The 25,000-nt window shown below is 46.8% G+C and overlaps 1 protein-coding gene across 4 annotated transcripts in view; it reads left to right on the plus strand.

The window, feature by feature from the left end:
* si:ch73-138n13.1 (uncharacterized) overlaps positions 1–25,000 on the plus strand; it is a 43,481-nt gene that overhangs the window by 8,693 nt on the left and 9,788 nt on the right. For 2 of the 4 annotated variants that reach the window (XM_062542545.1, XM_062542547.1), the window contains exons 3-7: positions 801–823; positions 989–2,415; positions 4,023–4,113; positions 7,178–10,927; positions 11,436–11,564. In XM_062542545.1, coding sequence (XP_062398529.1) covers positions 812–823; positions 989–2,415; positions 4,023–4,113; positions 7,178–10,927; positions 11,436–11,564 — 5,409 coding nt within the window. In that variant the 5' untranslated portion in view covers positions 801–811. Of the gene's footprint in view, positions 1–800; positions 824–965; positions 2,416–4,022; positions 4,114–7,177; positions 10,928–11,435; positions 11,565–25,000 lie in introns of all 4 variants that reach the window. The other 2 variants (XM_062542543.1, XM_062542546.1) reach the window with 1 other exon arrangement.

Raw genomic sequence — 25,000 nt, forward strand, 5'->3', positions numbered from 1 at the left:
CAGAAGTTATGTCACCTTCATCTCATAATGTTATTATTAAGGGGAAGGTCTGGTTGCTGTGGAGTGAATGCCAGAGTGTTCCTGTAATGCATGAGAAGAGAATTGTGGAAGTACTGGCTTTCTTCCTGATATGCAGTTTAGTGTAAATACGCATTGGATGTGACACTCCTATTGTCCTCCATGTGGCTAAGATACCATTAATGTGGAAATGATTGTAGTGGTGTGTAATGCCCTCTCTTGTGAGGTGAAATTAAATTACAGCAGAGTAGCCGACTGCTTTTGTCATTATTTGTACTCTTCATAATTGGATCCTCTGTCCATAGCTTTTAGCCTGGCCTAGAGATAGAGGTGTAGAGTGCTTGAGTCAGTGACTTTTCTCTATTAAATTTAGTCTATTGATATGTATTGAGCACTTGTAACAACGACACTAACAGCGACTGTAAGATTGGCTAAATGGTTTAAGAAAGTTTTTTTTTTTTTTACTGTAATTTTTAGATTATGCCAACAGAATGATGACTTCGAAGTCTGTTTAGGGTCAGCGTGGTTGAGATCTTAACAGGTGACTTACCGGTATTCACCATTCTTATAGAGTGTGTGTGTGTGTGTGTGTGTGTGTATGCATCGTAGCACTCTGAGATCATTTATTTGATGTAAAGCGCAATATAAATAAAATGTATTATTATTATTACTACTACTTATTCTGCCAACAGAGTGATGACTTGTTTGGAAAGTCTGTTTAGGGTCTGTGTACGTCAGCGTGGTTGAGATCTTAACGGGTGACACACTCTGTTTTCCCGCAGCTGTAGTAAGGATGGCCGCTCAGGTCTGTTTAGGGTTAGCGTGGTTGAGATCTTAACGGGTGACACACTCTGTTTTCCCGCAGCTGTAGTAAGGATGGCCACTCAGGTCTGTTTAGGGTAACGTGGTTGAGATCTTAACGGGTGACACACTCTGTTTTCCCGCAGCTGTAGTAAGGATGGCCACTCAGGTGGAGCTGGACGCGGGCAGGACAGGTGTGGTGGGAGCGCGGCTACACCTGAGCCCGCTGGCCGACGCCAGCAACACGAGCCTGATGGAGGGCCCCGCCTGCCCCCCGGGTGCCCTCATCCTGACCTCTGAACCCAGCAAGCCCGCCCCAGGGCCCAAGCCGCGGCTCACCCCCAAGCCCTACGCCGTGGAGAAGAACCCCACCATCCGGCCCATCCTCGCCCCCAAGCCGCAGCCCAAGCCTCGCCCGGACCCCACCCGCCTGTCCGTCTCCAAGCCAGATCCTCCCGCCGCGCCGAAGCTGCCGCTGGCCAGTGCTGCGGCTAGCAAGCCCCGACCGGTGTCCACCGGCGCCCCTACCACTGTCGCCAGGCCGACGCCCTCCACCTTCTCCGCCAAGCCGAGGCCCAGCTCGGGCCAGACCAGCAAGCCCATGGCCCAGCCTTTCAAACCAGCTCCGCCACTCGCCTCGGACGAGCCCAAAAAGCCCTTTTCCTCCCAGATGGCCAAGAAGCCTGCAGTGGCGGCACCTGCAGTGCCTCAAAAGAGAGGGGGCATTCAGACAGGCCGATCCGCAGCGGAGTGGTCCGGGTCGACCCGGCAGAAACCGCCGGGCTCCACCATGACCCGGGCCAAGTCCCTGGGCTTCCTCACAGAGGTGGGCCTGACCGAGGCGCCGCAGAAGGACACCGCAGCGAAAGAGCCGGACAGAGGCCGCGCCGCCATGGAGGTGACCGCCCCCGTCCCTCTCCGGCCTCAGGTCCGAGGCGGCAGGCCCCGGCCCATGTCGGCCATTTTTTTGCCCAACTCTTCCTCTCCGGACGCCCAGGGCTCGGCCGGCGGCGGCATCTCCGGACCCCGCTGGGCAGGCCGACGGCCGCTCTCTGCCGACCTCACTTCCAGGTTCGAGATCGCAGGGCTCAGCGTGCACCACAGAGCTGCCAGCAAGGAGAACTTGCCGGAAGCGACACGAGGGGAGCAGCAGGACGAAGAGGAGGAGGAGGAGGAGGATGATGGGAGGACTAGAACGAGAGGTGTGACCAGGAGTGGAGAGAAAGACAAAGAGAGAGGAAGCGGAGATGGCACGGAGGACAAGAGCAAAGTGTCCACCACGCAGGAAAGAGGAGGCGAAAGCAGGAAGCAGGACGCGGGGGAGGAACAGGAGGAGGCGAAAGGCGGAGGGAGCATAAAGAGGAGGATCAGCCTCCTGTTGGACTCCTCCGCGCTGACCGTGCCCGGAGGCGGCCGGACGTCTGCCGACGGGGTGGAGACTCGCTCGGCGCCACAGCCGGTCCCGGATGCCCCAGACAAAGCCATCGGAGTGAAGCAGCGGATCCGAAAGCTCACAGAAGACACGCCCCTCTCTCAAAGCCCACCTCAGAAGCCTGTGGTTAAGCCACGCCCCCTCCCAAGAGACCTCACCAAGCGGTAAACATATTTATGATTGATTTTTTTTTATGTTGAAGGGTTTTTTGAAAAGTAATTAAGAAATCTTTCTCATGTGAACAGAGGGAAAACATTTAAATGTCTTATGCTGAAATCGTACACTATTGTACACAAGTGAAAATACCCAGGCTCGATTACTTTTCGTCGTCTATTTAGAACACTTTCTACTTTGTTTGTTTTCACCGCCAACAGCACGCAGTATTTTGTATTATACGGTGTTCCTTTGCTCATGTTAAGCCTTTGTCTAGTGGCCACACCCTACTGTCTAGGAGTGTTTCTGCATCCACTTGTGTCAATGACATAAAGTACCATTAAGGAAGGGACTTCGATCTAAAAATAGATGCTATTGTAGGTTCACTTGCATCTTTTAATTCACATGCGGCAGGTGGTATTTGATAGTAATACTACTAATAACAATCTTTATTTGCATAGCACCTTTCATACACAGAATGCAGCTCAAAGTGCTTTACATTTTGACAATTTAAGACAATAATAATAATATAATAATAATTAAAAAAAATAAAATAAAAAAAAACTGCCAGTTTGAAGTGACCCAAATCCGATTTTTTGCTCTCATGTGGCATGTATCCGATCCGTGCCACGACAGTAAAAACTGTAAACAGTAAAAAAAAACATGAATTCCGATCTCCTCAGATCAGGTACAGGCCCGTTTCCTCATGTGTCTACAGTATAAACAGACAAATCGGATCGGATATTCCAGTGCAATTTGTCCCACACGTCATTAATCTGTGACAATCTTGCGCCTGTTAATGACGAGGTTACAATTCAGAGTGGGTGGGGCAACTAGCTCCCACCAGTCCTGCGTCCTTTCGCGGACCCAAATGTCCCTTTCAATTGAGGTGGCAGCAATAATTGCAGCGTAAGCGTATGCTGATATGATTGCCCGTTTCTTCCTTCTCTGTTTTAGAATTTTGGTAATATCAAAGGACGTCGCAGGGTTTTGAATGCAAAGAGCAGACTTAATTCTGTCGCCTCCATTCTGGAACAGCAAGTGTTTGTTTTCAGATGCAGACAATAAGTTAATTAGTCGACTTAGACATGCATTATAGGTCTTGTGTGACTGAAACTGTTAACCAGTGTTATAATAAAATGTGTGAATGTGTTTTCTGTGTTAACTGGTGCAGTGCCCGTAGGCTATAATGTTTTCCAAGAAACTTTCAGCCCATGCGCATGCGGGCCATTTCAAGTGTCTGGCAAATGTAAGCACACATGATCGGATTTGGGTTACTGGCAAAAGTAGATAAACATACAATCAAAAAAATCGGATATGAGCACAAAATCGGAATTGAGCATATCCGATCTGCAGTCTAAACGCAGCCTAAGAGGTTAGCCTTAGTATGTTCTTTTTTGATGCATGTTGTTCAGTCTGTGTTCAGCCACTGCGTCACGTGTTTATTGTCACAATATTTGAACGGGATATATCCATATTGCATGCATCCCTCCTAGGCTACGTTCTCCCTTTATACAACAACAGCACTATGATCAAACAATAGCCTTGATGTAGCTAATGGTTTTAACATTCGAGGAGATCGTGATTGATAACCACAGTGTCCACCTTCAATTCACAGCTTTGGTTCAGAGAAGTCCATTGATTCCCCCACAACTCCAACAAGTGAGAGTAAAAGTCTTCTGGACAGTGAAGGAGACCAGCACGGAAAGGTGAGAATGACCGGCAGCAGTGTGAGCAAGACCGGGCCTTTTGTGAAGGCAACAACAACAAATCCTCACCCATTGTTCTGTGCAGAGGGGGAGAGACTATGCATTCAAAGGCTCATAATTGGGCCTTGTGCAAGGGCCACATGTTTGTATGCTAAAATGTTTGACCTAATTTCTCTGACCCACTGTGTGTGTGTGTGTGTGTGTGTGTGTGTGTGTGTGTGTGTGTGTGTGTGTGTGTGTGTGTGTGTGTGTGTGTGTGTCCGCACGCTGTTGGTAAGATAGTGAAACATAACTATGTACTTCTGAATTCCTCTTGCTAGTGGCAAAACAGCAAGTATGAAAAACAGAAACCGTAATAACTTGCCTTATTATAAGGAGGCCTTGAAATAGGCTATATGTTGTCTACATTTTGTGTACCCAAAACACATGGTGCTGGTGTCCCATAGATGGACTAATCCCAAGACCGGGGGCCAATTCCAGAAAGCCATTTTAGATTGGACTGTAGGGTTACTGTACCTGGATCATTCTACAGATCTGCTTTGTCTAACGGATTCATTTAGATGACTATCTGAAGTCTGACTACGGTATTTACAACAGGGTTTGGGAAAAATGATAGTAATAAATAATAATAATGGAATCTCTAGGTAGAATAACAATTTTCTTATTTCATATTGAGCTTCTCAGAGCTCCTTGTTTTTGGTATGCCATCATGACCTTAGACACACTTCCTCTCGCACCGCTTGACTACTCAACAGTTTTTTTAGTTTTTTCAGTTTTTTGTGTGTCCCAGCCATTTGCACTCCGATTTTTGGAATTCAGAAAGGTCACATTATGATATACTCATGCACAGATCAGTAAAAGAAGGATACATCAAGTACAGGACATTTGCAGTGCATGTGCGATTTATGTATCGTCGGGACTCTTTATTTATGTCCAAACATTGGTGGAGATATAGGGTTCAAAATATCACCTAGTTTCCTAGTTTTTACTGCCTGACCCCTTATCTAAGCCGTAGTCAGAGTCTACCTTTGGGTTTGTGAAACCAGCCCCTGGCCTAAACGAGAGGTACAGTGCAGATTTCCATAGAGAAAAGAATGTCCAGGACTAGGATTTGATCCATGTAGAGAAGATGGACCTATAGTGTTTCTCAGTGTGTCTGAACCCCGTTGTCTGCTTTATGCAGTAACAACAGCATTGAGAAGCACAGGAAATTGCTTGCACCGGTTTGCAACAATTCAGATATTTGAATCATTTTGTCTTGTGAGACTGTAGCCAACGATAGTATTAATATCTTATTATCCGAGGCAGTTTATAATATCCCTAGGGCTGTGCATTTATTTGTGCCGTTTTGTTTTGTTTGCACGGCCTGTTGTGTCACTGTGACCAATACCTGCACAGCACAGCTACATGACAATACACTTGCATACTGATGTGTTGGCTCTTGCTTCCCTCGAAGGACCAGACCAACAGTCAGCTTTCAAAGTTTGCATGTTTTTCTACTCAAGCCTGCATTTCCATGTGATTTTACTCCCTTCCCTTTGGCCCTCCCTAAGACATCCTAAAGCCTATGTAGACAAAGTCAGGTTTTTTTTGGTATCACCCATGACTTTGTTTGACTTTGACTCATTTGCATGACTTTGGAACCAACTAATGTAAGTTGTAGTCAAAGGGCTTTTAGTGCTTGAAAATACCTGGTAGAAATTATAGCTGAAGTATGACATCACTCTCAGACCTCCCCCTGTGTTTCCATTTGGTTCTTTAGAGGAAAAAGAAACGACGAGCCAGATTTTTTTCCCCTTCTGGTCTGGATCTCTAATATCAGAGGGGAGGCTGGAGCCGTTAAAAAGGCTCGTAACCTGAGTTGGGGTATTAGTCATGTGCCGTGTGACGGTGGTGATTATGAAATATTTTCACTCACACACACACACACACCCAGGGGAAAGGTCAGAAAGCAAGAGAAAGCTTTGATTGCGGAGTCTCAGCACCCCACCCAACTTCGTCAGTGCAAACAAAGCTGACATGGATCTTCTTTCTGTGTCCACACCTGTATGGATTTTACCCCTTCCTTTCTTACCCATTGTGGCCTCTGACTACCATTATTTTCACATTCAAAGGTGCTTATGTGGTATGGAGTATTTACTGAGCTATTTTTGTATGTTCTAGTGGTGTCAACATTCATGTAAATTTAAAACAATAAGGAAGAAGGAAGGAACATGTTATTGTTAATTATTGAAATGTTGACTTGGGACATTGATGCATATGGCAAAGGGCTAGTGGGTCTACTTATCTGCAGTCTTAAAATATTTCCCTTATACTCCCTACTAATCTTTAACATAATTTAGATGTTCAAATTGTTTTGCTAAAAAATATCTCATGTGCACACCATTCACTGGAATGGAACATAAATCCATTTTGAGGTCTACATCCCAGTATCTATGTCTGTATACTTCTTCTCTGTCACCCGTGGTCAGTAATCGGTGACAAAGCTGTCTGGCAATATCGCTGACTGATGGGCACTGCTCTCAGTGAGAAAAGGCTGTAATTACTTAAAGGAGCTGTCGGTGCTTGGTTTTTTTTAGAGGGATTAGAGGTGTAGACAGGTCTCACCTTTGTCTAGCAGAAAGCCATTCCCTGCTTCAGTGGCTGTGCCTCAATTTCTCTGACTACTGTGTTGACTGTGAGTCAGTAGGTTTTGGGGTGAGATGTAATCAAGTGGCATGCTGGAACATTTGCTTATCTGTCAATAAGCCTTTAGCATTACATTTTTTTCCCTTCAAAATAACAATTACCCTAAAGTTAGTCCAGCGGTCATACATTTCCCATAGTGTGTTATGTATCTATTATGTTATCTTTTTAATAAAGAAATTAAGAACACAATTATGAATACAATTGCAAAATGTATTTACTATAGTTAGAACTTATGTATTACTATTTCCCATCTTTCAAACTAAATATTTTCAATGTGAAACTTACTGTATGTAGCGGTTTCTTGTGTCAGACATCAAAGAAATGCCTCTGAGGGAAGTCTAATCATATTGTTTATGCTCCCTCTCCTTCCCTGCAGCCTGGAGACGTATCCCTCAGTGTCCAAACAAATCATGAAGGCGACAGGAAGGAGGTCCTACAGGAAGTCCATGACCAGCCCGACCCATCTTCCTGGAGGCCCACTGAGGGGCGCAGAACAGCTAGTGATGCCCAGGGCACGTGCCCCAGCGGTGGGGTGCAGACAGTCCGAGCAGCCCTCTTTGAGAACGTTGTGGAGAGGCACAGCGTGCAGATGGTGGAGGATGGGAGATCCGCGGCCCCTGGTGCAGCACAGGGGGCAGCAGGGAAGCCCAAGCCCAGCAGGAGCCTCTCTCTGCGGGGCAAAGGTGACCTGCAGGCCCACCCTGTGGCAGACGATGATGACGACGGCAGTCTGGTCATGGCAGTCTATTGTGAATCAGCATCCCCTGCCAACTTGGAGCGTGTGGATCACGTGTTTGAGACTGTGTCCGTCACAGGTGAGAAGTGGGTCACGGGTGAGGAGGTGCCATTGGCTCCGCTGGAGGAACGGGCCCTCACATTACGCACACGTCGCTCAGAGGCAGGACTGAGACCCGATGAGAGGGGTCAAGACCAGGGCCCAAGTGAACACCCACTCGGGCAGGAAGACGGCAACCTTCGCTACCTCAGAGTTGGGTCCCTGCAAAGGTGGGGCGTTGTGGATGCCACAGAACGTCAGGGTGAAGCAGAGAGAGGGAGGAAGACTGACATGGTGAGGATGATGGAGGAGGAGATCCAGAGGCAGATGGAGGTACACAGGGCCGCAGCGGCTGAGCTGGAGGAAGACGAGGACGAGGAGGTGGAGAAGAACTTCCTTCCTCGGGTAGAAAACAAACAAGTGGACGTACAAAGGGAGAGAGAGCGAGAAATCGAGAGTGAGCGAGAAGAGGTTGCGGCACCTAAACGACCAAAAATGCTTGAGGGTGATGAACAAGCGACCAAACCGAGAGCTACCTACTTCGCACTCACTGGACAGATACAGGAACCGGGGTCTCATCTAGATGGAGGACTTGAGAGGACATTTATGGGAGGAGAGGGGAGGGTGGTGTCTGTTAATATGCCTTATGAGGACTTCTCAGTGAGGTCCGGGAGAATGGATTCGCAAGGCAAGGTGATCCCGCTACGCAGGAACCCCTCCCTGGATGCTGCACTCATGAAGAACACTCAGCAGCCAGAGCCCCAACGGAGGGATGCAGGAGGGGGAACGAGGGAACAGAAAAAGGAAGGAAAGAGGGATCAGAGGGTGATAGACGATGCGATGGAGGCAGAGAGACGCAAGCTACACGAGTTTGAGAAGAAGAGGGAGCAAGAAAGAGAGAGGGAGAAGCAGAGAGAGATGGAGAGGAGGAGAGAAGCAGAAAGGGAGAAGGAGAGACAAAGGGAGTCGGAGAGACTGCGGGAAGCTGAAAAGGAGCGGCAAAAGGAAATCGAAAGACAAAAAGAGCTTCAGAGGCAAAAAGAACTGGAGCGGCAAAGAGAGCTGGAAAGAGAGCGGCAGAGACAGATGGAGTACGAAAAGCGAAAGGCCGCCGAAAAAGAACTCGAGCGACAGCGAGAAGCAGAGCGGGACCGACAGAAGGAATACGAAAGGGAAAAGGAGCGGATGATTGACCAGGAGAGGCTTAGGCTGCGAGAGTTTGAGCGCCAGAGAGAGTTGGAAAGGCAAAAGGAACTGGAAAGACAGCGAGAGATAGAAAGGGAAAAACAGAAAGCGCTGGAAAGGCAGAGGGAAACTGAGAGACTGAAACACCTAGAATTGGAAAGGCAGAAGGCACTGGAAAGAGAGAGGCAAAAGCAAAAGGAACAGGAGAGGCAGCGGGAGTTGGAGCTTGACAGACAGAGAGAGCTTGAAAGACAGAGAGAGATAGATAGACAGAAGGAGATGGAGAGACGACAGAAGGAAATTGAGCGACAGAAAGAATTGGAGAGGCAAAGAGAACTGGAGAGACAGAGAGAGTTGGAGAGACAACGAGAACTGGAGAGGCAAAGACAGCTTGAACTGGACAGACAGCGAGAACTTGAAAAACAGAGGCAGAGGGAACTTGAGAAACAGAGAGAGATGGACAAACAAAGAGCCATTGAGCGATGGAAAGAAGGCGAAAAACAGAAGGAGATCGACAGAGAGAGACAGAGAGAGCTGGACGAATTCGAAAGACTCAAGGAGCTGGAGAGACAACGCTTGCTCGAATTTGAGGCACAGCGGCACAAGGAGCGCCAACAAGCCGAGCAGGAGAAGCAGCGCAAGAAAGGGAAGGAAGAGGAGCTGGAGAGGAAGCGACAACAGGAGCTGGAACGACAGCGAAAAGCAGCAGAGAGGGAGAAGAGGAGTAGTGAGTCTCCTCTCAGACCCAAAGTGCTGGACTTGGATACTGTGAACCTGGGTGATCGATCTGGAAGAACTCCCACCACACCCACTGAGCAGCATCCTTCAGCCCGCTGGAAGCAGCCCTCCCCTCGGGCAGAGGAGCCTTACAGATTGGCCATCCTGGACATTGATTCCTTCAAGAACCAAGCCCAATCCTCTCCCTCAGGGGAGATGTTCCCAGTGGCTGGATTCCAGAACACGGACCTTTCTGGAACTCCAGTGAGAACACAAGCTCAGCCTCAGACCCCCGAATGGGCTAAACCACAGCCCTCGTTTCCACAACAACAGCAAACGCAGCCTTATCCTCTACCACAGTATCAACCCCCAACTCAACCCATGTCTTTGGACTGGACCAGAGTTCAACCTGCAAACCACCAGCAGCACCCTCAGTACCAACACCAACCACAGCCCCAGCCCCAAAACCAACCTTTCACTCCAGACTGGACCAAAATTCAGCCCATGCCTCAACAACTCCCACAGTATCACCATCATCAAACACAAACAGCCCCGGCCCAACATCCACCCCAGTACAACCAACACCACATGCAGCAACTCACTCCAGAATGGACCAAAACCCAGATACCTCTCCAGCCACACGCACCGTCTCCGGCCCAAGTGCAACCCCAGCCACAGCAGACGCAGCCTACCAGCTCAGAGTGGGTGAGACCTCAGGCCGTACCTCAGACTGCTCCCCATCCCCTCCCACAGCCCATGGCATCACTCCGGGCAGGCGACCGGGGATTGGGCTCAGGGGAGCCGGACTGGCTGACTGCCGGGACGAGGAGCACCGCGGGGACCAACGTGGCGTGGTCGTCATCTCAGGCCGACGTCTGGCAACCAAGGCCGAGGGACGAGGGGGTGCTGGTGGATGACCCCTGGGTTCTGGCGGATGCCTCCAGGAGGCCTGCCATTGGAACCAGAACCAGCATGGACCAGATGCCACAGAGGCAGCCGGAGAGACCTCAGGCAGCTCCGCTGATACCGTCACTTCCTCCTCCTCTGATTCCCACCCCAGCAGTCACCGTGAACCCAGGGTTGTCTTCACCCCAACCCCTCAACCCTGCCCCAGCAGCTACTGCCCCTAACCCAGCAGCATACTCTGCTCTGACCCCACAGACGACTCCTATGGTCCCCGCACACTCACCAGCCATGCTTCCTGACCGGCGGTGGGTTGCCTTCCCCACGGAGAGTGACTTTTCTGGGGCATCGCTGCCCTACCAGTCCCACTCCTCTGCCTCCACGCAAAGGAGAGAGACCTATGGAGGGCAGGACTCGAGTATGCGGAGCACGGGGCAGCAGTTTGCAAGTGCAGACGCGGGTGTGTCTGAGCCCATGGCCTGGGAGCTGGCCTCTCAGGGACAAAGACCAGCGGGCAGAACGGCCCGAAGGGAGCCAAACCAGCAGGTAAAGGCTTTAGTATGATCTGGATATCTGTATGTGTCTTAAGTATTTAGAGTTACAGGCATCAGCATGGATGCATTTACATTTGGGTGAATGTTGATTTTTCTGGATGTGGATTGATTATGAACGTGAACGTGTGAATGAGTGAGCAAGTCTATGACTTTGTGGTTGAGAAAGAGAGTGTGTGTGTGTGTGTGTGTGTGTGTGTGTGTGTGTGTGTGTGTGTGTGTGTGTGTGTGTGTGTGTGTGTGTGTGTGTGTGTGTGTGTGTGTGTGTGTGTGTGTGTGTGTGTGTGTGTGTGTGTGTGTGCATAGTTGTGTTCAATGTGTGTGTCGGTGTGTTGCATATTTGCATAATAGGTAAAACAATCGAAACATTGTTATTAATAGATAAAGTAGGATCTATAGGATTGTTTAACATGACATGGTGCTGTTCAAATGTGTGTGTGTGTCCTGTGTGTGTCCTGTGTGTGTCCTGTGTGTGTCCTGTGTCTGATGTCCTGTGTGTGCAGGAGCTGTCTCGGATGCGCTCCAGGAGCGTGAGTCGGCGTTCCACTCCGGCCGAGAGTTCCGTGGACGCACCGTCGAACCGCATGAGGAGCCGCAGTGCGCACAGAGAGAAGGGACGGCAGAGCTGGGGGGTGAGTCTCACACACACACACAGACACACACACGTGCACACACACACACACACACACACACACACACACACACACACACACACACACACAGACACACGTGCACGCACACACACACACGTGCACGCACACACACACACACACACACACACACACACACACATGTGCACACTTACCCAGTCAGAGACGCCTACTCTCTCTGCCACCCTCATCTGTGCTGAAACACACCTTACTATTGAAAACCAGTAGTACTAAGTATTTTACCTGTTAGTCATGCACGCTTGCCATACAAACTTCCCATACTGCTATCATGCATCAGATGGAAGATTAAGAGGAAGCTAGAGGTGGTGCAACTGTTTGTGTGTGTGTGTGTGTGTGTGTGTGTGTGTGTGTGTGTGTGTGTGTGTGTGTGTGTGTGTGTGTGTGTGTGTGTGTGTGTGTGTGTGTGTGTGTGTGTGTGTGTGTGTGTGTGTGTGTGTGTGTGTGTGTGTGTGTGTGTGTGTGTGTGTGTGTGTGTGTGTGTGTGTGTGTGTGTGTGTGTGTGTGTGTGTGTGTGTGTGTGTGTGTGTGTGTGTGTGTGTACACGTCCGCATGTTTATTGACGGGAGGGTTTTTGTTGGAGGTGAATGCCTCTGGCATTACTCATAAACTATTATTTTTTGCCAGTGTACTTCATTCCTGCTCCACCTGTTCCAACACACACACACACACACACACACACACACACACACAATCTGTTTTGTTTTATGCTTCTCTTCTGCATTTCCTTCTATTTGAAAATGCACTGAACCTGAGGAGAATTCATGAGGAATAAGTATGTGTGCACATTCCTTAGTTTACATGGTCTGAGGAATGCGTGGTGGACTCTTTCCATGGCTCTCCCCTAGCAAACACATTTTCTTTTATGAGTTAGATCATTATAGGGCACTACAAAGACAAACCTACCCGGCAGATTTGAGGCAGGCATTTGCTCGAGTAAACATATGCGCCTGTTCCCCCTGTAACACAACCTGCACCATGTGAAAAAAGTGACTTCAGCTTGCCTGTTGTGTCTAGGAAACCTGTTTGGTGAGTGTGTGGTTTGGCTAGAGCCGTGCTCCACAGACGCCACCTGGTGGTTGGATTGTTGTGTGACATGTATGTGGAGTAGGTCACACTGGCATGTCCCAAAGAACTTGATCTATGCCTTATCTGTTTATTGGCCCCAGCCCCCAGGGATAGCCTTTCAATCAGTTTCTGCTTATCGACAGTAGGGTCATATGACCAGTGAAAGTATTTGCTTACACACATCTGCAATCAGTTGAAGACACTACTAGCTCCTAGGGTGAGATAACGTGAGGACTTGGAGGAACACTACTCTTTCCAAAACTTATATGATTTATGTAATCTCATAAATTGTTGTTGTAGCTACCCGGCGTGTGCCATTTTGATTTTATTTTGAGGATTTCATCACAAAATAATCGTGCTAATGATTTTTACCATAAATCGAGCAGCCCTACTGCACAGTGGCATCCTCTCAAAAGAAAGAACTGAAATGTACAATTCAGTCAAATCCTCCTTTATGCAAATCAATTCTCTATACGTCATAAATGTTTGTTCACTGACGTTTGAATGGGAAGTGATGGTTAGGCTCAAGGTTTCAGTATATATTGAAAAAGTAGGTCACCATTTTCAGGAGAACTTTAGTTTTCCAGTTAAACGAAAGATGTTTTGATAGGACACAAATCATTTTATATTTTTTGTTCATATGAAACCCCTGTTTTTCCACTGTATTCCATTGTATTAGCATTGGTATTATTGCTAATACTATTATTGTGCATAATGTAGGATATTCTAGGAGTAGACCTGTCATTTGTCTCAAAAAAACATTATTTTTATTGTCATTTTAGCAGATTCCGTCATAGTTTACTAAGTTGTGGGAAAGACGTTATGATGTCTAATTGATCTAAAGTGGTGGTCTAATTGGAATCTCTGGTTAACCCTTCGTGTGATGCTCACCAGGGCCTGAGCAAACCCAGTGACCCTGTTAAGCCAGCCTGGGTCATTAATTAACCAATTAAGTCCAGATATTTGCAGTTAGTTCTAGATTAGGTTTGTTTGTCTTGTGAAGAGACTGGTTTTGTTCAGCCAGCCTCTCACTCAGTTGCATGACTTTTGTGACTGACTGACTGACTGGCTGAGGTATTGAAGTGGAAAGAGTGTTTTTGTCTTTGGTCCTCCTTACACTTTACCCTAATACTTCACCCACACTTTACTTTTCTCTCAAACACGGTTTTATTTAACCATTTTAAATTATAACCTGACCTGGCCTGAATTTTTTATTTCAGTAGTGCAAATCTATAGATATTACTGAAATAAATAGTCCACGTTTCTCTTTTTTTCTCACTTTCATTTCTGTCTTGCTTGCTGTTTCTTCGTCGATTCACCCTTTCTGTCTCCTTAGCCCATTCTTATCATCTCCATTTCGAGTCTTTCTCTTCCTCCTCCTCCTCCTCCTCCTCCTTCTCTCTCTTGCACTCTGTTGGGGTCTGTTTCTGAGTGTTTGTCTTTCCTCCCTCCACTCCCCTGTGCCCCCACACACCCACCCCTTCATATCTCTCTGGCTTTGTCAGATTCCCCCAGTCTCTCTCACTCTGTGTGTCTCGCACTTTTTCTTCTCTTTTCTTCTCTCTCTGTGTCTGTCTCTCTCTCTCCCTCTCTCTCCCTTTCTTGCTCTCTCTTTCTTTCTTTTTTCTTTCTCCCTTTCTCTCTCAACCTCTCTCTTTCTTTCTTTCTTTCTTTCTTTCTTTCTTTCTTTATTTCTTTATTTCTCCCTTTCTCTCTCAACCTCTCTCTCTCCCTCACACACTCTCTCTCTCTCTCTCTCTCTCTCTCTCTCTCTCTCTCTCTCTCTCTCTCTCTCTCTCTCTCTCTCTCTCTCTCTCCCTCTCTCTCTCTGACTGGGTCATCTGCAGAGGAAGAGTCATGCTCGCATCACCCACGCTACTCCCACAGCAGTTGAGGGCCAGTCAGAGTCTGATTCAGTGCAGAGAGGAAGTTGTGTCTGCTCGTAGTGAAAGCACAGTGGTTGAGCGACAGAGAGAGAGAGAGAGCGAGAGCGAGAGTTTCAGATCAAAAGTTAAACCTAAACTGCTGCGAGACAACCAGGGTTAGTGGAGGAAGGAGAAGGCATCGTCGGATGTGTATGTGTGTAGATGGGTGAATGGTGATGGAGCCGCATCTGTGTCCATGCTGCTTCAGACCTCTGCAGCGTCTGTGGGTAAGTGGAGTCTCATCTGTTGATTCACAGTAGATATGTGGGCCTGTGATGTAAAAGGCAGCTCTCGTAGATAAAGCTCTGTGTACTCTTGAAGGGAGGGAAAGAAGGAAGGGGTGATGTTAGATTTGACTTGCCACAACACTGGACACAAACACACAGTTCACCAGAGCACTAGTGCTTTGTCACACAGGAATTTGAATTTCACAAAATAATGGAGTAGGACTTTCTGATGATGATGATACAAATGTCCTGGAAACCTTTGTAGACTGCACTAGAACCATACTCGTATGTTCAGTGAGTTATAGGGTCAAGTTTTCATGAGGTGGCAAAGTGTTTCTGCTGTTCTGCTGTGTATATGAAGGATTCTTGATGTCATGAATCACCCAATTTGGTCATGTATAGCTGTGTAAGAGTTTCAATATGCTGGAATAGTTTGATTTATTTATTTATAGTGATGCCTAGTCATTTCGTCTGTCCAGACCACTCTGATTTCAGTGAGAGATGATCATTTGTTGTGCGTGACGTTCAAAAGTCCTTGTTCATCTTTTTATGCTCTCACTTCCACTTTAAAGCCCTGGGAGTTTTTTATTTGTTCTTCTTATGAAAATGACATCATAACGGTACGCCATATTCCCCTCAGCGTAGTCATAGGGAGCGTTAGTGTATAACTGCTTCATCATCACTGGCAGGTCTTACTGTAAGGGCTGAACAGGCTTGTCACCAGGAAATTCTGCTCTGTTGGCGATGTTGTCTATAGTGGCAGAGACCTTGGCTGATGTCATTGCTTTCTTGGGCCCTCATACTTTATGTGTTAAATTGAAGAAGTTTCATAGCACTCCCTGAGGTTTTAACTGCATGTGTGTGTGGGGGGAGGGGTATGTATGTCATTTAAATGGCTCTTCGCCCGCTGTGATTACAAAGATAACAATGTTGAAAACCACAGTCTTCTCAGCACACCACCTCATGCTGCATGGATCCTGTAGACTCAGACAAAGACTAAAGACAAAGTCAGAAGTACAAAGACAAATGGTTAACACTGAGGCTTGAAGTGAATTTAGTGGATTCAGCTGTGCGCATCGAGAATAGGATGGGTATTCAACTTTCTAATTGAGTACAACTGAATGTTCATTAATCACAAACTGGGATTTCACGCATTCGGATTCAGTCATTTCCAATTAGACACATTGTGTATAACATTTGTGTACATTTACATGTATTCACGCTTTTATCCCAACACTCAAGCTACAGTGCAGAGAGAGACCTTAGGTGGGAAAAGGCCTAACTACTGCACCAGTCAATGTTGTTACTGACAGACATTCACAGGCAAGAATAAAGAGAAAAAAAGTTATACATATGACTAGGAGTGCTGTACTCTCGCTTTCTTTGATTACTGACATACCCGTGCTTTAATCCAAAAGAAGTACATGGAGAAGAAAGGCTTTTCCATGTGCAGCCTTCTCCTGTGACAATGTATGAACCTCAGTTAATTGGTAAGAAATTACTATATTTTAAGTGCATTCATTCATTACAATTCATTGCATGTGCTTCCATCCTGTGTTATTACTTAGAAATGGGCATTTTCCTTATCAGGGGAAGATTTCTTCACAGCTGTGAGATCCAAACACAAGGTAGTCACGGCAACATTAGCATGAACAAGTAAATAGAAATGCAATAAATGTGGATAAACCGTTCATCATCAACTACAATTACATCATACCTATATTAATCAAGAGTTAATCCAACCCCCTGTAAGGAATTTTATATATCAGTAGATGTTATGCACATATCTAGTTTCTAGTCAGGGTTTCTTATTAGAATGTGCAAATTGTGCATTGATTGGGAAAGCTTGAATGGGCAAAGTATGTGAAATCAAGTAATTGCTTGACCAGCTTACCTGAAGAGCAGCTGTATCTCACAGGAGGTCAGCAGTGTGCTAACTAATCTATCTGAGTCAGCATCTCCAGTGTCAAGTTAACATGCTTACCCTACACATCTTATCTTATATGTGGCATTGGAGGAAAGGATTTGCTACATTAAAGTAGTGTGTTCTACTTTGCTGTTTTCTGTACTTGTAAGGTGTGTGTGTGTGTGTGTATGTGTGTGTGTTTTGTTTGTTGTGTGTAATATGTGTTTTTTGTGTGACAGAGTGTGAGTGTGTTTGCACACCTTGTGATCTGTCATCCTGTTGTCATCTAAAATAGAAGTCCACCCTCAGTTTCCTGTTTGAGCCATTTAACTGTGTGTGTGTGTGTGTGTGTGGGTGGGTGCGGTGGTGGAGTTTTACTGTGTGCACATGTGGTGGGTATGATTATTAATTCAGCCTGAATACGTGTTGGAAAAAAGTTGATCATTATAACAACACAGCTGACCACTGAAACAAACCATGCAGACCTGGTGGTGCTTGTGCTAGAAGGATAGGCTAGAGGATTGTTAGTTGCAGCTGCTTTTGTTGTGATGTGTACCTACAAAGATGATCTAATGTATTGATCACAAGGGTCTGTGATTAGTGTTAGTGATCTTCAAGGTATCGCTTTATCTCACCTGACTTTTCAACTGGATGTTCAATGACAATTAAAGGGACACTTCATCGATTAGCATTGAGCTTTGTATCTTTAGAAAACCAGTCATGTTTTTGAATGGTCATGCATCATTCCCTCAGTTTGCCTTGAGATGGGAGAAATATGGATTTCAATTAAACCCATGAATAAGACTTCCTGCTTTCAATGATGTAAAATTATGATTTTTACATCATTGAAAGCAGGAAGTCCAACATCGAAATCCGTATTTCTCCTATCTCAAGGCAAACTGAGGGAATGATGCACGACCATTCAAAAACATGACTGGTTTTCTAAAGATACAAAGCTCAATGCTAATCGGTGAAGTGTCCCTTTAAACATATTTTGAAGGAGACTAATTTTAAATGTATAGCTTCTTTTCGGTGTTTTTTTTCTTTCTTTTTTTTTCTTGGATTTCGGATGTTGAGGATTTTGTGACGTTGTAAAGATCAGTAGCTGAACTTTCATAGTAGGCCACCAGGGGGCAGCAGCACACAAAGCTGTGAAAGGATGAGCCAATCGGTTTTACTTATGAATAAGCACTTCTAATCGTCCAGCTTGTGACGTGGATGGTGTTGATGTGTAGAGGAAACGTGCCTGCCTAAGGCATATGCACACACGCACACAGTCACACAGTCATTGGAAACACTAGCTCTCTTTTTCCCTCTCTTGTCTCTCAATTTCTCTGCATTGTTGTTCACTTCCCTTTTATTCTGTCCATCTATTCTCTCTGTCCCCAAGTCCCCCCCTTGTGCGGTCCCAGAGATATGGGATCACAGGCGGATTACATAACAACCCCACCTCTCCCCCCGGCTCCTGCCTCGCTCCCATCATCCGCATGCAGGAACAGGCACTGCAGCGCCAAGCGCTCATCATGCACCCGCCTCCCTCCCTGTTGCGAATCACCGGCTTCCCTCAACCCTCCTTCTCTCTCACTCTCACTTACACTCACACACTTACACACACACACACACTCTCTCTCTCTCTCTCTCTCTCTCTCTCTCTCTCTCTCTCTCTCTCTCTCTCTCTCTCTCTCTCTCTCTCTCTCTCTCTCTCTCTCTCTCTCTCTCTCTCTCTCTCCCCCCCCCCCCCCCACACACACACACGCATGCCCCCTCCCTCACTCTCACAGTTACCTCCCTCTCCACTGTTTTCTCCTTGAGCACAAGTCCTCTAGCACAGTGCTCCGGGAGCAGATTCGCTGACGCATTCATCCTCCACCTGCTAGCACCTGCAAGAGCGAGAGAGCGAGAGCGAGAGGGAGGGAGAGAAGGAAAGAGAGAGAGAGAGAGAGAGAGAGAGAGAGGGTGAGCGGAGCATCCGAAGGGCATTTTGACCTCCTCCTCTGCTCCAGTCTCATATGATGTTGGTTGGCGGAGTGCTCCCCTTAATGCACCAAGCAGAAGAGGCAGCGCACACAGAGCTGGAAGGAGAAGCGGAGCGCGGGGATCGGCAGTAGCAGCAGCAGCAGCAGCAGCAGCAGCGCCTGCGGAGCCATGGGGCTTCCTCCCCGCTGAGTTTGCCCCCGTAGAGGAAGAGGAAGAGGAAGAGCTCGCCGGGGGAAGCCGGCTGCGTCTCCGTCTCGGTCTCCTCAAGGGATATACTGTAACTACCACAGGACAAGAGGGAGTTTTGGGAAGAATCTCAGCGTGACGGAGGAAGATTTAAGAGGGACAAGGATCTAGAGCTGGTTGTTTGGAGAAGAGACTTCTCAGGAGAGTGTGTGTGTGTGTGTGTGTGTGTGTATGTGTGTGTGTGAGAGACACGAGGTATGTCAATGTGTGTTAGGGCACGTGTTTGGGACTGTCAGCTGTATTTGTCAATGTAGGAGGAGAACAGAGTCTTCTCGTTGTCCTGCGTGTTTTGCATTTCTCAAATTTTTTTCAGAAGTAGCTCTTGCGTGGATGTTTTGTTAGTGTTGTTGACACATTTCAACCCTTATTGTGTGTGAGGAGAAGCTTCGCACAGACTTCAAAAAAACAAAAATAAACTCCGATCGCACAGGTGTGGTCGCCCTGCCTTGTGCAGGGGACAGACTTGCCTTCCTATTACGTGGCTCCAAAAACAAAACGCCACATCTGTCACTTTGACATTAATGTGTGTGTGTTTATGCAGAGCCTGAGACAGGAGTGTGTGGCCAAACGAGCCCTGCTAGCTGTTGCGTTAGATGCGGTAACTTTTAAGCAGCTCACTGCCCTGTTTTCAGCCAAGGTGGACAAGACCGCAGAGTGAATCTGTGGCAGCTGGAAGCACTGTCACCAGTCTCCAGCAGTAGGCATATTACCTTACAAAATCGCACTGTGAGGGATGCGACTGCTGCTTGCTTGGAGCCGAAATAGAGTGAGCACACCTCTCTTTGATGAGTCAGAGGGTGTGCCTGACATTTTAGAAACTGATACTTCAGCGGAGACTCCTTGTGGAAAGATCATGATGGCAAGGGCTGTGGCACAGATAGCTTGTGCACCTCGAGTTGCCTGACTGTCAGAAAACATGGATTAGCCGGGATACTGGAGATGATGGTGATGATAATCATCATCGTATAGTATTGCATTAGAGCTCAGCCAGAAAGCTGCGGAGGATGTGAGGATCAGTGGGAATGCAAGCGATCGTTAGTGACCGTTGGCCTGCAATGCACCACGTCTTTTGAACTCCTCAGTAGAGCAACTTTTGAGACGCACCAAGCGAGCTCGCCCGTCACTCAGGGAGGCTTCCGCTGAAGTAAGCTGCCAGCCAGTGGGACCGTCACAAGCGATTGAGGTTGACTCAGCTAGAAGCCAAGCTGACTGATCTTCGATCTGTGGGCGATTTGTGTGTGCTGTAGCGAGTGTGTTTGAGAAATCTTGTGTGTGTGTGTGTGTGTGTGTGTGTACGTGTGTGTACGTGTGTGTGTGTGAGTGTGTTATCAGGAAAAAAAGAAAAGGAAAACTCCTTGACCTGCTTCTGACCCTCAGCATTCAGCTCCACCAGAGAAAGTGTTCCTCACATGCACAGACCAAGAGAGTGAGGATCCAGCTCTGGGACAGTTTTGACAGCAAGCTCCAACCAGGTCACCAGCTACCCATGGGTGCGAGCTCAGTTGAATTAGGTTGGATCACACCATACACTATTTACTAAAGGAACCAGAGGACCTTTGTTACAGCGAGGAATCTCATTGTAATTCTTTAATACACAAGGGAACTATGAGAACTTCATATTTAATGTAGAGAATTATAAGAGCTTTCTCAAAAACTGGATCTGGAGCTCTGAAAAGGATATGGACAGTGTTTTCTTTCTTCTCTCTTTTCTGTCAAGTACCTTCAAGCACATGCGTTCACTATTGAACTACAGCCCGTCCTAGAGGCCAACAAAACAAAACCTGTTTCAGTGTTTGCAAAAAGCTCAGCACCTCAGCAGACCCAGACCTGAACCTGTGGTTCCTGTCTTTTAAACTCCTCACTCACCAGCAATGGAGTACTTTGGCGACAAGCTGACAGTGGCCCAGTCCCAGGTGACTGGCTGGATGGGGAACGTTCGCCGCTCCCTACAAGGGGCTTTGAGCTTCGTTTCGAGTAATGTCGAACGGGGAGGAGGAGGAGGAGGTGGAGGAGGAGTCGACGAAGGCAGCGGATTCAAGCGAGCGGCGTCTCTTCGCAGCCTGGCCTCACGCAGCCGAGACTCCTTCCGGAGGCTCTCGCTACGCAGCCAGCGCCTGTCGCTACGGAGACGCCCCAACTCTCCCGCCACACCCACCTCTGTAAGCAGATCTCACCGAGCACTCACTCACCATCAGAGTCCTCAGCAAAGATTCTAGAACAGCTCTGTTCTAGAATCTTTGGTCCTCACAGTGTGCCCTTGTCTTCTAACCATAACCACCACCTTTCCATTCTTTTCAGTGGGTGAATAGCTATAAAGGGTGTCAGTGACCATGATGATCAATGATCATTTTGTATGTGGCGAATTAGCATTGTTGCATGTTCCAGTTCCTGAGAAATATCTAATCATCACTATAAGAGAATGATGAATAAGAGTGGTCATTGTGTCCATCCTGTTATGAAAGGCTTTATTTCTCAACTTCGACTCTCTGCCGTGATCTTTTATCTGTCTGTTATTCCTTGTCTTTCTTTCTTCTGTAATTGAATTATCTTAACACTAAAGCTGAAGGAATCCCCCACTCTACTGTCAGTAGCTGTGGCCTGCCTTTCCCATGGAAGAATATTACAGTTTTTAAAACAGACAGTTCCGCTCCTTGATGAAATACAACACAAACATATACTTTCCCATGAAAGAATATTACCATCTAAGCTTCCTCTTGGTTCACGTGAAGCACATGTGTATGACAGTGGTGTGCAGAACAGGACTGAGGGGGAGAAGTGGGACCAAGTTATTCAAAAGTGGGACCAGGTCATGCATTACTTTGGAAGAATAGGTTGCTATGCTAGTGAGTGCTGTGGGTGTGTATACATGTATGTGTGTCTATCTGCCTGCAGAGTGCATTTGTATTTTTAGTGAATGGGCCAGATCAAGAGGTCAGTCTGGTTTGGTTGGACATGTGTGTTCGCTATGCATCTGTTATGTGCATCGTACCTGCACTAACGCTCAGCACAGAGTTGCTCTTGCCCAAAGCCACACGGCACCATATGTTAAAAATGTCAAAACTCTCATCCCCCGATGGGAAGAGGAAGGTGTGTGCGTGTGTGTGTGTGTGTGTGAGTGAGTAAGTATGCACACGTTTGCGTGCTTGTGTTTGCATAAAAGAAGGAAATTGTAGAGAGCTTGTGTGAGAGTGTTGTTTCAGTGAGAAAGAGAAGCTCTACATTTGTATGTGTGTGTGTAGGTAGGTAGTGTTGTGCTTTGTCTATGCGCATAATAGAGTGCCACATGTTTAAGAGTTTAAGGCCTTGCTGGTAATGTATCTGCTGGTAATCAGTGTGGCTGAATGGAAGCCTCTGATTGCAGGGTTGGGTTTCTCATGGCCTCTGGTGAGTGCATGGCCACTAGCTGCGCACACAACACACTGGTGATCTGATTAGCCTAAAGACCTAGCTTGCTCTTGGTCTCTGTGCAACCCACAGGATTCATCCCCTTCTCTAGCACTCTTCTTCATTCACTCTTCTTCATTCAGACTCTTTCTCTCATTTTCTATCATCATTCTCTCCATTTTACCTATCTACATTATCCATTGCTTGTCTTCTCCCTCTCTTTCCTCTCCTCTCCTCTCATGTGCTCACCCACTTCCTCTCCTTTCTTCCCATTCCCATTCTCTTCATCCTCTCGTTCCATACTTCCCCGTTCCCATTCTCTTCATCCTCTGTTTCCATCCTTTCTCTCCAGTCTCTCTCTTCATCCTCTCTTTACTCTCCCAGGCTGCATATGCATGAGTGGAGCTGCTCGCCACATCTCCGCCTGAAGATCCCATCTCTCCCTTCACCATCTCTATACCACACACACACACACACACACACACACACACACACACACACACACACACACACACAGAGACACTTACACACACACACTCCCCCCTTCACGCTCTCGTCCTCTCCCTCCCTCCCTCCCTCCCTCCCTTCCCCTCTCTTTCCATGCCTTCATCACCCAGTCATCCCTGGTCCCCGATGGTGCCCAGCGGCATAAATCCGCCAGGATCCATGCCTGGTAATGCCTTAGCGCCTCGTTGCTCGTTGGCCCCCCTCCCTCCCCCCCATCATCTCGTGACAAGGATCCAGTGGTCGTGACCGCCCTGAGCAGAGATGTGATTGGAGTGATCTTTAAAATGCTGAATTCTGCCGCCGTTACTCAAATATCTGATGAATATCCAATGTTCAGGAGAGGAGTAGATCTCACTATAAGGAATGAGCGTGTTTCTCAGTATCTTAGGTTCTAGAGATTTCTTCACTACATTATCGATACTTATTATTTCTTCATAGAAGTGGGTGGTGTCACCATGTAGCTTATAGCATATTGATAACATTATCGGTTTTGTATGGTGGCGGGGAAAGCTTAAGGATTGCAGTGGGAGTAGCTTGTTATACAGTATGGAGGCTTAAGATTGGCCTTGGGCTCTATTCTTCAGCGGCTCCATTTAGAGTCACCGTGACTTTCTGTGAAAGTCATGCGTCGTCCCCAGAAATATATTGCCCATCAGCTGACCGTGTCCTGCTCGGTGTGTGTTCAGGATGTAAAATATAATTGTATCACAGGAAATTACATTAGTGTGTGTGTGTGTGTGTACGTAGACAATAGCCTATGTGTCCTGTTTGTTTGCTTGATGATGTGTTTTGTGTGCATTTGGTTTGTCCATCAAACTTGATTTGTTCTCTCCAGGCTTGTGGATTACCTGTGTGATTTACTGTGAGACCTCTTGTAGTCTGCAGTAGTTGTTGAAGGTTGTAGACAAACAAACGTACTGTACAGTTACAAATATTTCCTGACAGTTACAGTTTGAGACACCTTTAAGGCATTTATAGGATTTGTAACTGTAGGGTTAGTTAAGCATTGATTTGCAACTATGAAACATATTTATAATGAGCCAATTTCACAGTGTCCAGGTGTCTGGCCTACAGTAGTTGATGTTAATGATGCCTTAATTGGCAGGCTAAAACATCGTCCTGTTTCTGTCTTTCCTATAGACTGAGCTGTTCCAGAGGAAGTTAGTTTACACAGTGGCGACATCTTGTGAAATAGGCTTATTGTAAGCTATTTGTAATTATGTGATGATTTGTTGATGTAGGATATGCATGTTTGTATTATTGAACTAGTAGAACTGAATATTTGTGCTAGTTATTTTCAGTTTTTCATTTTTTAACAGTTTTGACTCATTTTGGTAAATTGTTAGCATAGGTGTGTACTTTCCCCTATGTTGACTGTGTTCTCAACCTGCACTGTGGGTGGGCGGAACCTGCCCCAGATAGGTCTAAAAATGGCCTTTGATGCACTGCTGGTGTCCTCCATGCTTGAGAGTGTAGGAGGCTCCAATCTGTGTGTGAGTGACTCTGTTGCTGTGAATGTGTGTGTGCTGTGCATGTATACATGTGTATGAATGTGTGAGAGTAACAGAATCAAAGTGTGTGTGACTATGTGCAGACAATAACACAATTTACATTAAATGATCTGAAACTGCAGAAATCTGCAGTTTGTCTTACTATAGGCTAGTACACTCTCACCTTGTACTGTAGGTGGCTATGTAAACCGGTAGGTGTACCTCAGTTTTGCCATGTCCTTGCTGTGTCATCACTAGAGGACGAAACCTTGCCATGTTGACCTTTGCTTTTCCCTAACCTCTGTGGTAACTGCGTGGATGACATCTCATGTGTCAGAACTCTGTTTTCTCCCAGATGACATCAGACATATACCCACCTATCAGACCTGTGGCGGAAAGTCGGATCAAATCAAAGCCAATCAAAATGGTCTTTGTAAACATGGGGGAATCGTTAGCCTATAAGTGTTTGAGAAGACAACACGCACAGTTCAAGCTGCCCGTCTATAGTCCCATTGTCATTACCACTGTGTACATACTATTTCCTGTGTATTAGCCACATTGTGTCTAAGCCACAGGACAGTGTTTTATACAAGTTAAAATAAACAAAACCATATTAATACCATATTAACTGCCCCCGTGTATTAACCTCATACAGTAGTTGAAGAAATTT

This window comes from Sardina pilchardus, chromosome 8 (assembly GCF_963854185.1).
Source record: "Sardina pilchardus chromosome 8, fSarPil1.1, whole genome shotgun sequence".
Classification (NCBI taxonomy): Eukaryota; Metazoa; Chordata; class Actinopteri; order Clupeiformes; family Clupeidae; genus Sardina; species Sardina pilchardus.